Source organism: Doryrhamphus excisus, chromosome 14 (genome assembly GCF_030265055.1).
Source record: "Doryrhamphus excisus isolate RoL2022-K1 chromosome 14, RoL_Dexc_1.0, whole genome shotgun sequence".
NCBI lineage: Eukaryota > Metazoa > Chordata > Actinopteri > Syngnathiformes > Syngnathidae > Doryrhamphus > Doryrhamphus excisus.
The window spans coordinates 13,266,729-13,280,168 of NC_080479.1; the positions used below are offsets into that span (position 1 = coordinate 13,266,729).

At 39.0% G+C, this 13,440-nt stretch overlaps 1 protein-coding gene across 1 annotated transcript; it reads right to left on the bottom strand.

The window, feature by feature from the left end:
- Positions 1-371: 371 nt before the first annotated feature.
- Positions 372-12,921, bottom strand: hepacam2 (HEPACAM family member 2). The gene is made up of 9 exons (XM_058047868.1): positions 12,731-12,921; positions 8,497-8,856; positions 8,130-8,417; positions 5,691-5,990; positions 4,551-4,676; positions 4,448-4,469; positions 4,342-4,376; positions 1,556-1,629; positions 372-1,480 (listed from the first exon to the last, which is right to left on the bottom strand). The coding sequence occupies exons 1-9, from the start codon at positions 12,786-12,788 to the stop codon at positions 1,370-1,372; spliced, it is 1,374 nt and encodes a 457-aa protein (XP_057903851.1). The 5' UTR covers positions 12,789-12,921; the 3' UTR covers positions 372-1,369.
- Between the last annotated feature and the right edge of the window lie 519 nt (positions 12,922-13,440).

Below are 13,440 nucleotides of genomic sequence, written 5' to 3' on the forward strand. Positions count from 1 at the left end.
TCAGTTCACGGGCTGCTGTATAATAAGAGTTTAATTCATAATGTACCAATAGCCTTATTTAATATCTCAATATAACACATCTCTTTCTATGTATGTCAAGTCTTCCATTCATTTTTGATCCTCTCGTGACAGGATGTCAGCAGATGTAGGTGGAGGGTACTCTGCATGCTTGAAGCGTCCGTCTGCTCGCGCCTGCCGCCCCATCACATCAGGTACACATTATATACCAACGCAGCCCATCCAAGCACTGCTAAAAAGTGACAGTGACATCTTTACTGGCTCTTCATCGTCATGATTTGTGACGACAAAGCATGCTTCTTCCTGCAAGGAATTCAACTCAACACATAGAAATAGACATAGAAATAGGTCAAACTGGCATTTTTAATGGAGTACAAAACAATGATGCAATCTGTACATGAATTTAAGAATCAATCATGTCTCACCATCCATCATCATATCCATGCAGACAAATATTAAAAATAAGGGGGGAAAGGATTAAGGTTAAGCATTTACAATAGGAATAAATAGACAAATACTAGAATAGAATAGATTTATAGAACATTTTAAAATAATCTGAGTATAATATATGTACAGTATTTACATATCCGCCATGATACTGCCATAAAACTAAAAAATATTTAAAATAAATAGTAATTATTATTATTATTTTGGGCTGCACGGTGGTTGTGTGGTTAGCGCACAGATCTCACAGCTAGGAGATCAGGGTTCAATTCCACCGACGGCCATCTCTGTGTGGAGTTTGCATGTTCTCCCCGTGCATTTCTCCGGGTACTCCAGTTTCCTCCCACATTCCAAAAACATTGGTTTCTGTTAGGGTCGCACGGCGGTCTAGTGGTTAGCGTGCAGACGTCACAGCTATGAGACCAGGTTCAATTCCACCCTCAGCTTTTTTTAGGGTTTTCTCTGGGTACTCCGGTTTCCTCCCACATTCCAAAAACATGCTAGGTTAATTGGCGACTCCAAATTGTCCATAGGTATGAATGTGAGTGTGAATGGTTGTTTGTCTATATGTGCCCTGTGATTGGCTGGCGACCAGTCCAGGGTGTACCCCGCCTCCCGCACAAAGACAGCCGGGATAGGCTCCAGCACCCCCGCGACCCTTGTGAGGAAAAAGCGGTAGAAAATGAATGAATGAATAAATTATTATTTTGTTAATTAATTAATGATTGCTTATTTTCGCAATATTTAATGACATTAATTTCATATATGATGTGCCTGCACAATCCTCATGTGCACTCACACCGTAATGTGTGCAAAAAAAAGTGAGTCACCAAAAGCAGTGCCTTGGGCTTCTTTGACAAGGCCTTAAAAACAAAAAAAGATACACAAAAAGTTGAAGAGCTAAAAGTCACTTCAGCAAACTCTGCCCGGGGGTTTCAGGAACATGTCTGATCACATCGTAGATAGTGGTGTGCATATCCTGAACAGACTCCAGGCGAGCCAGAGATCTACATGATGGCTGTAGGACAGTGAAAGAGAAAAGAATCAACCTTGCGGCCTTATTGTAAATCTATGTAGCAAGACAAAACCACACCTGTGCAGATTCCATTTTCCCAGGTATGGAGACAAATTCATAGATGCCAAAGTCTTCAGTTGCATCCTCGTGACCTGTTGAGGAAAGCTTCTATTATCAGACTAAAAATACATCATTATTTGGACACAAGTAATGGGACATTTTAATCAGCTTTTCCAGGACTACTATTGATGTTTAAATGCAAAATAACCAACATCGGAGTATTAGGACCACACTGAGCAAAAAAATCTGATATTTCAAGAACAAAGTTGTCAATTTATAGAATAAAGTCGTAAATTTGCACAAAAAAATCATAAATTTACACCCAAAAAAGTGGTAAATTGATGTGAAATGTAGAAAAATCTTCTCCTTTCTCTTTCTTTTTCGCCATAGCAAATCAATTGCTTCCATCCAACCCTGTCTTCTGAATCTGTTTCTCTCACACCAACTACCCTCATGTATATATAATAATATAATAACATAATGATCACCGTCATAATAATACCACGGGCTACTCTCTAAGCCACCTATGTTACTTCCTGTCCAACACTGGAACATATTTATAGCAACACACACAAGTATTAGTATTATTTATGTCTTAAATACTTTATCTGTTACATCAATGACTGTATATTGGGTAAAACGAGTGTAAAGGTGACTGTTATTTCATGTGTGGAGGGCTCTAATCATGTTCTATTTAGAAAGTTTGTATATAATTTAACTACAAAAATATTCCATCCATCCATCTATTTTCTATGCAGGGTATGCTAGAGCCTATCCCAGCCTACCCCAGGGCATGAGGCGGGGTACACCCTGGACTGGTCGTAATACAAACATATTCCATTTATAACTAAGGGAAGAATATATATATATATATATATATATATATATATATATATATATATATATATATATATATATATATATTACATATATACATATATTATTATATATACATATATTACATTCATTATATTACATTCATTAAAATTCTGCAAAATAAGTTCATTTCCACGAAGTACGATTTCTTAATTATATATATATATATATATATGAAAAATATATATGTATACACACACACACACACACACACACACATATATATATTATATATGTGTGTGTGTATATATACATATATAAATATTATATATATATATATATATAAAATTAAGACTTCGTGGAAATGAACTTATTTTGCAGAATTTTAACGAATAAGACACCCAGATTGAACATCAATACAGGATTTGGGATTAATATTATGAATGATAGGCTATGAAACATTGCATATCTGCTTATAATTTACTACATATCTATTTACTTCCTCAACATGTTTTGCATGCACGCAAGAATGCAGCAAATTTGAGGAAAAAAAACACCCAAATGTCTGATAAAATACCACTATTTTTATTACCATAAAGACTCATAAATCCAAACACACTCTGCAATTTCAGAAACCGCTGAAAATGTTTCGACAGTTCAAGACTTCCTGTTTTCCTAGAAATCCTACAGTTTCCTTTTACTTCGAATGTTCAGATGGAAACATTTGTGCTATTCATAGTTTGCCCATGAGGCAGAAAATAGAAGAAGTCATGAAATTACAGTTACACAACAGCTTCCCCTCTGCTGCAAAGACTTTCCAAAATATTTTGGCATGCGACCAGCATGTGGGGATTTAATCTACATATTATCCTCAAGAACATGTGTGAGGTGTCGTTGGTCTGGCTAACAATCTAAAAACTGTTCTCTCAATTGAACTAAGAAGTCTAGTCCAGCCCCTGTTTGTATACATGATTAATCCAGCGTCATCACTGTTGCTATTTTTACACCATGACTATGATGAATACAGTTATTCTTTTATAATTGTTTTCTCAACCTTCCCCCAGTCACCTAGTGGCTCTCTTTATTTATCCACGCAAACCACTGGAACTTTGATTCATTAGTTCTTCTAATGATTTATTGCAGGGGTCTCAAACACGCGGCCCACGGGCCAAATGTGGCCCACAGGACACTAGTTTGAGGCCCTCGCCTTGATATGAATGTTTAATGTTAGTGCGGCCCGCGCAAGTTTGATATGGATGCTGTATGGTATCATGTACCCAGAAAAAATTATTACGTTTGATTCATGTTCATGTTAAAGGTTAAATAACTGTTAATAGTTATCCTCCCTATCCGTGTGGAAGTGGTAAGTTTTTGGCTATTTAAGTTTAAAGGAAATAACTTGAAGGCTACCGTTTAGGTCGCTAGCTCTCTAGTTTCGCGAGTCAGCATGTGTCTCAAGACCCTGCAGTTGCGCAATATGTTGTAAATAAAAAAGTATAAATGTGACTATAGTCGTGTTTTGTCATGTCAACAGGGCTCTAATAATGCTTTGTTCATTTTAATCTGAAAAAAATAATTTGTCTACCCACCAACTATATGTGGTTTCTTAAGTTTTTATTATTTGCCGTTTTATTATTATTATTATATTTATTTATTACTGATTGATTGATTTTCTTTATTCTTGATTTGTTTATTTATTTTTTATCTTATTTTGTGTAGAAAAATAAAAAGTAAGATATTTCAGAACAGTGGAATGTTTTATCAGAGCTTTTATTGTAGAAAATTGGAACCAAAGCGAAGTTTTTAAAATTTTTTTGTTTTTAATAAATGTGTTTTTTTTGGGTTTTTTTTGGAAACCTGATGCGGCCCAACCTCACCCAGACCCGAGCTCCAGTGGCCCCCAAGTAAATTGAGTTTGAGACCCCTGATTTATCGTATTAATGACTTATAATGACTTATGACATAATAGAGTTATGGCAGCAGCCTACCTGATCGATGTGGTCGCTTCTGATCTGAGAGCGGCCTGTCCACAGGCAAGACGGTAAAGATGTTAATCAAAGTTTGATGATTGTTTTGAACAGTCATGGCTCTTACCTCTTATAAATTCTCATCAGCACTGTGGATAGCAGAGAAAAAAAGAGACGTCTGATTCCATTTTAGCAGTCAATGACAGTATGTAATGTGTACGCCATCGAACCTCTCTTTGGGTGACAGTCTTTCCTAAAAAACACCAGCAGCATGCACCCGATGATGAACAAAGAGCACACCGTGATAACAGCCAGCGGGGAAAAACTGCTACCATCCTGGGTGTGCATCTCTTTGCCTGTAAACAAACACAGGAGAATATTCATTCATTCATTCATTTTCTACTGCTTTTTCCTCACTAGGGTCGCGGGGTTGCTGGAGCCTATCCCAGCTGTCTTCGGGCGAGAGGCGGGGTACACCCTGGACTGGTGGCCAGCCAATCACAGGGCACATATAGACAAACAACCATTCACACTCACATTCATACCTATGGACAATTTGGAGTCACCAATTAACCTAGCATGTTTTTGGAATGTGGGAGGAAACCGGAGTACCCGGAGAAAACCCACACATGTACGGGGAGAACATGCAAACTCCACACAGAGATGGCCGAGGGTGGAATTGAACCCTGGTCTCCTCGCTGTGTGGTCTGCGCGCTAACCACACGACCACCGTGCAGTCCAAAATAATAATAATAATAATTATTTATTTTTCCTCACGAGGGTTGCGGGGGGTCCTGGAGCCTATCCCAGCTGTCTTTGTGCGGGAAGCGGGGTACACCCTGGACTGGTCACCAGCCAATCACAGGGCACATATAGACAAACAACCATTCACACTCACATTCATACCTATGGACAATTTGGAGTCGCCAATTAACCTAGCATGCACGGGGAGAACATGCAAACTCCACACAGAGATGGCCGAGGGTGGAATTAAACCCTGGTCTCCTGGCTGTGAGGTCTGCACGCTAACCACTCGACCGCCGGAGAATATTTATACTACGATATTTCAATTATGATCATTCACTGGTTATCATTCTAAATGGTTCAATTAATGGGTTGACTTGTCCTTTCGCAACATCACCAAGACAACGTATCAACGTTCAATTCCCCACACACAATCCCTACATGCTATAAAACCTAGTCAACAAATATAACAGCTGTTATGCTCTATTTACTTTCCCAGACACTGAACTTTAATACACACAGCAGACATGCAGGGGAACCTAGCAACGGAGATAAAACGTTCTGCAGGTTTCACGGTACACATAATCAGCTTTCAAGTGGTGATTCCTGTCAAGTTCCAGACTAACCTGTCCCCAAGCTAGCCACCACTAGCGTGAACTGGGTCTCGTCTTGCTTCTGAGTCATATTATTGAAGGCTCGGCACAGGTACTCCTCAGGTTGGGCCAGTCTATAGGAGAGAACCTCCAACCGCGGGCCCTCTGTGATGACCCGTGTCGTGTTGCGGCTCTTGGAGATCCACACATAGCTGTTGGGAGGGTTGGAATCAGCACGGCACTCAAAGAAGACCAGTTCTCCGGGGTTGATGGTGAACACCTCCCCTGTCCGAAGGCCTTGGTCGGAGTTCACTTCCAGGTTGTAGGGACCATCTGCAGAGGACAACGTTTGGGCAGGAAGCAAATGTGAATTACTACATCATTTATTTACAATTTACTGATCCATATATGGGCGGCACGGCGGTCTAGTGGTTAGCGCGCTGACCTCACAGCTAGGAGACCAGGGCTCAATTCCACCCTCGGCCATGTCTGTGTGGAGTTTGCATGTTCTCCCCGTGCATACGTGGATTTACTCCGGGTACTCCGGTTTCCTCCAAAAATATGCTAGGTTAATTAGCGACTCCAAATTGTCCATAGGTATGAATGTGAGTGTGAATGGTTGTTTGTCTATATGTGCCCTGTGATTGGCTGGCCACCGGTCCAGGGTGTACCCTGCCTCTCGCCCAAAGACAGCTGGGATAGGCTACATGCACCCCCGCGACCCTCGTGAGGAAAAAGCGGTAGAAAATAAATGAATGAATGAATGATCCATAGATGTTATTTAAGTTGATTTCTACCTCTTTCTACTCAGTCCTCATGCAAAATAGTCATTTTACTTGAAGAAAACACTTCAAGTGACTACCTAAGATTGGGTACTTAAATAAATAAATAAACAAATAGTAATAGAATTTGAACAGAGTAATACTTCAAGCATTATTTTGTTTCCTTTCCACTCCATTAATGTTGTCATTCAGTTGCCTGAACTCGAAAAGATAGCATCAATGTTGTCCCATGCAAATACATCTCATTTACATATCATCAAATATTTGCAGTGTAAAAGAGAACATAGGAAAATAAATGTGTTAAATGTGTGGCGGTAATCTAGAGGAGTCACGAAAAATTAAGAGCTGCTGTTTTTCGCGATGGGTAACCGCCACATCGCATGTCACAAGCATGTTAATCAATGTACATAATATCAGAATTATTGTCACGATCCTTGAGTTATCCTATATGACAGTTTATTTCCTGTTTCATGCTCTTATTTTGGTAGCGCTTCCTGTTTATCCTGGGTTGTGTCCGGTCAGCTTTGCTTTTTCCCTTTTCACTCGCAGGTGTTGCTATTTGTGTTCTCCTTCTATTTAGTTCAGGTGCGTGCATATTAATTTGTCGTTATATTGTTTATTGCAGTTTGCCCCGCTACTGCAACCGTCTTAGCTGGTGTCCTGCTGCTGAATATCAGCCATAATAATTAAAAGTAACTTTTTACCTGCATTTGCTAGGACCCCTACTGGAGTCGCGTCACAATGACGACGCCGTGACGTAACAATTATGTCCAATATGGCAATAAAAATATTCACACATACTGTAATTCCTCAGTAGTTGTGTATATAACCTGAGTACCAGTAGTATGTCAGTCAAAGTAGCTACAAAATAGCTCCTACTGACTGTCCAACATGCGGTCATTCCACACATGCACAAATACAACACATAACACCCCTAAGGATCATTACAGTATGTACGCACAGTTCATGTATTATGTCCAGTTAGCATTGGCTATCAAATGATAGCGATATTCAGGAATTGAAAATGACTATGCAAAAAACAATGCAGCCGAAGTCAAGGTAACGTACACAAGGTTTCAGCAATGGCCGCATTTTCCGATCCATTATGAAATAATAGCTTAAGAAACGGAAGTGTATAAAACACGTATTTTTATAATGGAGTTCGTAACACAAAGCAAAGACATCAAACTAATGATTTTTTTTTTACAGAACTGGTGGCTAAGGATATATTTTGCTCGAGATATAGGAAGAAATGTGATAAAGTGAAAGTTGCATCTTCGTGTGTGGCATATAGACATATTTATTTCCCTTTTCTGTGCCTTATAACACGGGAAAACGAGTTAATATGAGCTAGCTAACAATGTACATCATTGGGATACACCTATAATTTGACAATGAAGCCCTCTAAAAAACGAAAAACAACATTACACGGTTTGATATATATACTGTGATCATGCATTAACACGTATATTAATGATAACATGTAATAGTTGCAGTATGTTTAATGCCGTCAGCATTTTTTAACCTGAGGTCTGGAGAACACAGCCACCCCAATGAGAGCGGACATCCTGAGTATTGTTGTTGTTGTTGACAGAATTTGCATAAGTATGTGTACAAATCGTCAAAATACGTCAAGATCAAACCATGTATTGATATTATGTATTAAACAATATTAGAGGTGTCCACTCACAGTAAACGGTGAGTTCCACAGCCCTGCTGTGTCGTTCCGGGCTGACCGCATTGCTGGCCACGCAGCGGTAACTTCCCTTGTCCTCCTTTTTCACCGGACTGATCAGCAGTGTGGACTTGTTTTGGGAGAAATGATATCTGTTGCCGTCACCCAAAGGGATATTGTCTCTGAACCACTGAAACTCAACCCTGGTCCCTATCGCCACGGAACAGATCCATGTAACGTCGGCTTTGTCCTCGACCACGGCGTGAGACGGGCTCTTCTCAATGACTGGTGTGGACACAGGAACTAAGGAAAAAAATACACAGGTGTACATTTAGAGGTTGTGCTACCGCATGATGGAACCGTAGATGATGCTGACACTGACCATCCACTGTTACATGCACGGTCTTCTCCTCCGTGAAAACCTCGCCTGTTTTGTTATGAAACTCTATATTGAGGTTTATCTGATAATCCCCCTCATCATGCAGAGTTAATCTCTGTATCAACAAGGACACATTGGGCTCCGTGAAGAGGATATGGTTGCGGTACTTCATGTCCATGATGGTGGACTCTTTGTTAAATGTCACCAGAGTGGTCCTGATGCCACTCGTCGTGGTGTGGGACCAAGTTCCCTGGATCTCGGCCTCGTCCAATTGGAAGCGCGTCTCAACATGTAAATGAAGATTCTTCCCCTTGATGCCATGGCGGACTGTTGAAGGGACGTGGATGAACTTTGCGCTGACTTCTGCGAGAGGAGGGATGAGAATATTAAGATTGGATTTGCAGCTTGTCCTCATTAGGGTCATGGGGGTATGCTGGAGCCTATCCCAGCTGATGGCCTACCAATCATAGGACACAAATAAACAAACCACCATTCACGCTTACATTCAGACCTATGGGCAAGTCAATGAACCCAACTTACACATTATTTTAGATTATTTTGTATTCATAGAGAGTAACCCAACCAAAGAATCGTGTTTCAGTTTTGGCAGTGTCATTTTTTGGCAAAGTTAAAAGGACACAGTTTAAAATAAATGAACACCTCATAATAACAAACACACAGTAAAGTCCAAACTGAGTGAAATGGTTATCTCCTAACTGTAAATAATGGCCAAAGACTGGTAGAGATGGCCAACTGGTGCGTAGGGACCCAAAAGTGGGTCACAGATCCATTCCGGAAGGGTCTGTGTGTGACGTTACATTAAAAAAAATCTTTAATTAAATTTTCATTTATGCAAGATTTGAATGCATATTTACTTGATTAAATGCCTAAATAAATGCATGTTTGTTATTTAATTTGCTGTATTAATGTTGCAATAGAGTACATACAGTAGATGATTAAAAAAACCAACAACAAATACATTTGCATAGTTTGACTTAAATAAATGTATTTAAAATAAATACATGAAAAATAAATAAAAATATAACATAAAAAATTAATAAATATGTGGAAAAAATAAATAAAAATGTAACATAAAAGCGACTTAAACAAAGGTGTAAAAAATAAATATAGGTGACATAAAACTGACTGAAAGAAAAGTGTAAAAAAGTAATAAATCATGAAAAAAAATATATATATATATAACATAAAAGCAACTAAAAGGAAAGTGTTGAAAAAATTAATATGTGAAAAAATAAATAAAAATATAACATCAAGTGACTTAAAGAAAAGTGTAAAAAATAAATATATGTGATATAAAACTGACTGAAAGAAAAGTGTAAAAAAAATAAATACATGAAAAAATCAATAAAAAAATATAACATAAAAGCGAATTTGTGGGACGCGACTTAATGACCATTGGAAAATGTGGGTCCCGGGTTGAGACCATTTCAGAACCCCTGTTATTATTGATAGAATGTCTATTATCTTACTTAATTTGTTGTCTAAATTGTTGTGGTGCATTATGAACCCACCATAGCCCACCACTGATGGACAATACTAGAAGTTACCGAGAACTGCTGTCTGCATCCTCTTCCCCAAGTTGTCCAGATCCTCAAACTGTAATGAGTTAATATTGACTCAGCTCACCGCTGTCATTGTTGTCAGGCAAGGCCAAGACCTGTCTTTCAAGCTAACGCCACACAAAACAAACACATCGTCTGTCTAAAGTCAAACTATTGATGCGTGGCACTTTATTGTCTGTTGAAGGTGGTTTCCAGGGACGCTTGTGTGCAGGTAACACAGAGAGACCACACCATGTGTACCTCCCGACACATCACGACCACAGTTGTTGTTGTAATCTGGCATATATTATATTGTAACTTCAAGGTTGTTTTGTCTTTCATTGTGTTACATAAGCGCCATTAATATTTCCTTTGGCAGGACAATTCTTCACAACTTCTGATTGCTGTTTCTGCACATTTTTTCTTTTTGTCTGGTAAGTTGAAAAAGTGGAATAAAGTAGATTTTTTGTTTGTTTCTTTGGATGCCAGGCTGAGCCAAGAAGTAAGCAGCATGTGAGTGGGCGGCGGTTGGGACTGTGATGCAAACTTACTCAAAACCTCTCACTATTTGCTCACATTGAGATCTTCCTACTGTCCTTTTCATGTTTCTTTTCACTCTGACTAATTATAAAAAATACATATTTTCACTTCAACTTTATCTTATCTTTTTTTTGGTTTATTTAGACTATTTTATTCATCTCTGAATGCAAATACGCACATGGCATGATGGTTGGACACTATAGAACTGCTTTGGCACTTTCGGTACTTGCTAGGTGTGTTCTTGCTAGGTGTTACCATGCTAACTGTTAGCATGTTAGCATTTACTCTTCTTTAAAGGCCTCTATATATGTACATGTCAGGATGTCGAAATACTTTAGGAAAGTATTGGCACTTTTGGTGCTAGCATGCTAACTGTTAGCATGTTAGCATTTTAGTTAATTTCCTCACGTCTCCAGGCTAATACAACCATGGCATGATGCAGTGACATTGTAGGACAGCCTTGGCACTTTCGCAATAGAGTGCAATCGCTAGGCGCTAGTGTGCTAACTGTTAGCATTTTAGTTCATTTCCTCACATCTCCAGGCTAATACAACCATGGCATGATGCAGTGACATTGTAGGACAGCCTTGTCACTTTCGCTGTAGAGTGCAATCGCTAGGCGCAAGTGTGCTAACTGTTAGCATGTTAGCATGTTAGCATTTTAGTTCTTTTCCTTACATCTCCAGGCTAATACAACCACGGCATGATGCAGTGACACTGGGCCCCAGGTTCACGGCATGGGTGGAACACGAGAATTTTAATTTATGCATGATTTGAATGCATATTTCCTTGACAAAATGCCTAAATAAATCCATGTTTGTTATGTTTTACACCCAGGAATATATGAATAATATTTAATATATTAGACTTTTTTGATAGGGAGACATTCTTCCAAGTATGTTTTCAATATGATATATTTATGATAAAAATATAGAATTTAAAAAGACAAAAAGTCACTTCCAAATGTCACCAGTTTTGAACAAAACTTAGTATGTGAAGCTATATTGTCCAATAAGTTTCATCTGGACAATATGTAACATGTAATAATATCCATAAGTGTGAAAATGGGAGCACCTCTAACCCAATTTCGCCCTGCTAACTTCCTCCTCTGGGACCTCCAGCTGGTGTCCAGCCATGTCTCCATGCTCCTTATCACAAAGAATCCACTGTCTACTAGCCGTTATGTACTAAATGTACTAAATAATACATGCAGCGCCGACACCGCTGCGACACGTTCCACTCTCACAGGCCTGCGGGCGAGTTTCTGTGCGTGTGAGTGTCAATATGTATGTGTGTTGTTGTCACAAGCAGGCGTGTGCCTTCGTTGACACCAGCTGGGGACTCACTGAAAAGACAAAATGAGGCGAAGTGTGCCAAGCCCACTGCTTAACTGTTGTCCCCAAACAACATGGTCATTGTTGTGGTCATACGCTGCAGTGATAGTGGAGATTAGTGTCTCTCACACACACACACACACAATCTCTTGAGGTAATGAGGAGCACATACACACTTTCAAATAATCCCAAGTGAAGACACCTGCCTCTTACCCCCCCCCCCCCCCCCCCCACTACTACCATGGAAGTTGTTTGGATACTAAATAAAGTGAGACGATGCATGTCTAAACGCAAGTTAACCACCATCTTAAGGAGGCAAACATCCCTTTAATGATAATGATAATGCTAATTGTTTGCAATACTGTCACATTTCTACATCTTTACACCAATCAACATGTCCAAAAAGGAATTAATTTAAGTTAAATCAAGCTCTAAAGTCTTTTTTTTTTAGATATAAATGATTCACAAAGCAGTCGTGTTGCTCACTTCTCGTTTCCACTGACTCTTTTTATGAATTTATAGCCGACAGGATTGAAAAGGCGAAGTTACACAGAGATAAGTATGGGAAGGATGTCCGACTATTATTATTATTATATTCAGACATTGTACCGGTTCATTCTTGTTTGCTTTGATCTGTAACTTCTTCTTTTTTTTGTTTTCTTTGATTTTAGACATGAATTCCCATGACAACCCTGACTTTTGATCAGGGTCACTTGATCATGGAAACCACAACAAAACTTCCTAGACACCAAACCCAAACAATAAAACATCTTTGCCCCAGCAGGTCAACACAATGCTTACCTGTGAGAAGGACCAGAAGCCAGTAGACGTAAAGCCCCATTCTCCCCGTGGCCTCCATGGCATCTTATCCTCTTGGGATACGTGGGACTTATGAGGTGTGAGGGATAAACGAAGGAGGCGGTGGTAGTGGTAATGGAGAGAAGAGGAGGAGGAGAAGGAGGGAGGGGGGATCTGTGTGAGCTGGTTTTGGTGACTACATTTGCCAGGGAAATGAAGAGGAGCTAGCTTCAGCCAGTATGGCCCCGCCCATTTGAAGAAGAGGTCCACCTGGTTGAGTGACAGGACTGTATACACTTAAAAAATAAATGTATAACCTCAACAAAAAAACAGTTTCCATTAGTCTTTCTTAGTTATGACAACTTAATTTAAAATTGCTTTGAACCAACATACAATATTGCATTGCACGAATTAGCTTTTCCTCTTCACTCAAAGCTTATTTTAAGTACTGCTTACTGAATAATTGTTGTCATAGGGACAATAGGGACATAGGTTTTTAAGTTCGAAACTCAAAAAAATATGTTCAGCTAACTGACTTAATCATTTTATTCAAAGTAGTTTAATTTGTTGTCTACTTAATTATAATAACAATGCACAGAAAAATTATGTTACTAGGCTAATTTTATGAAGTCATGGCAACTTGAATTTTGTTTGAAGCTTACCAACAATAAAAATTTGAGTGTATATGACATGGAAAATTAAGTTCATGTAAT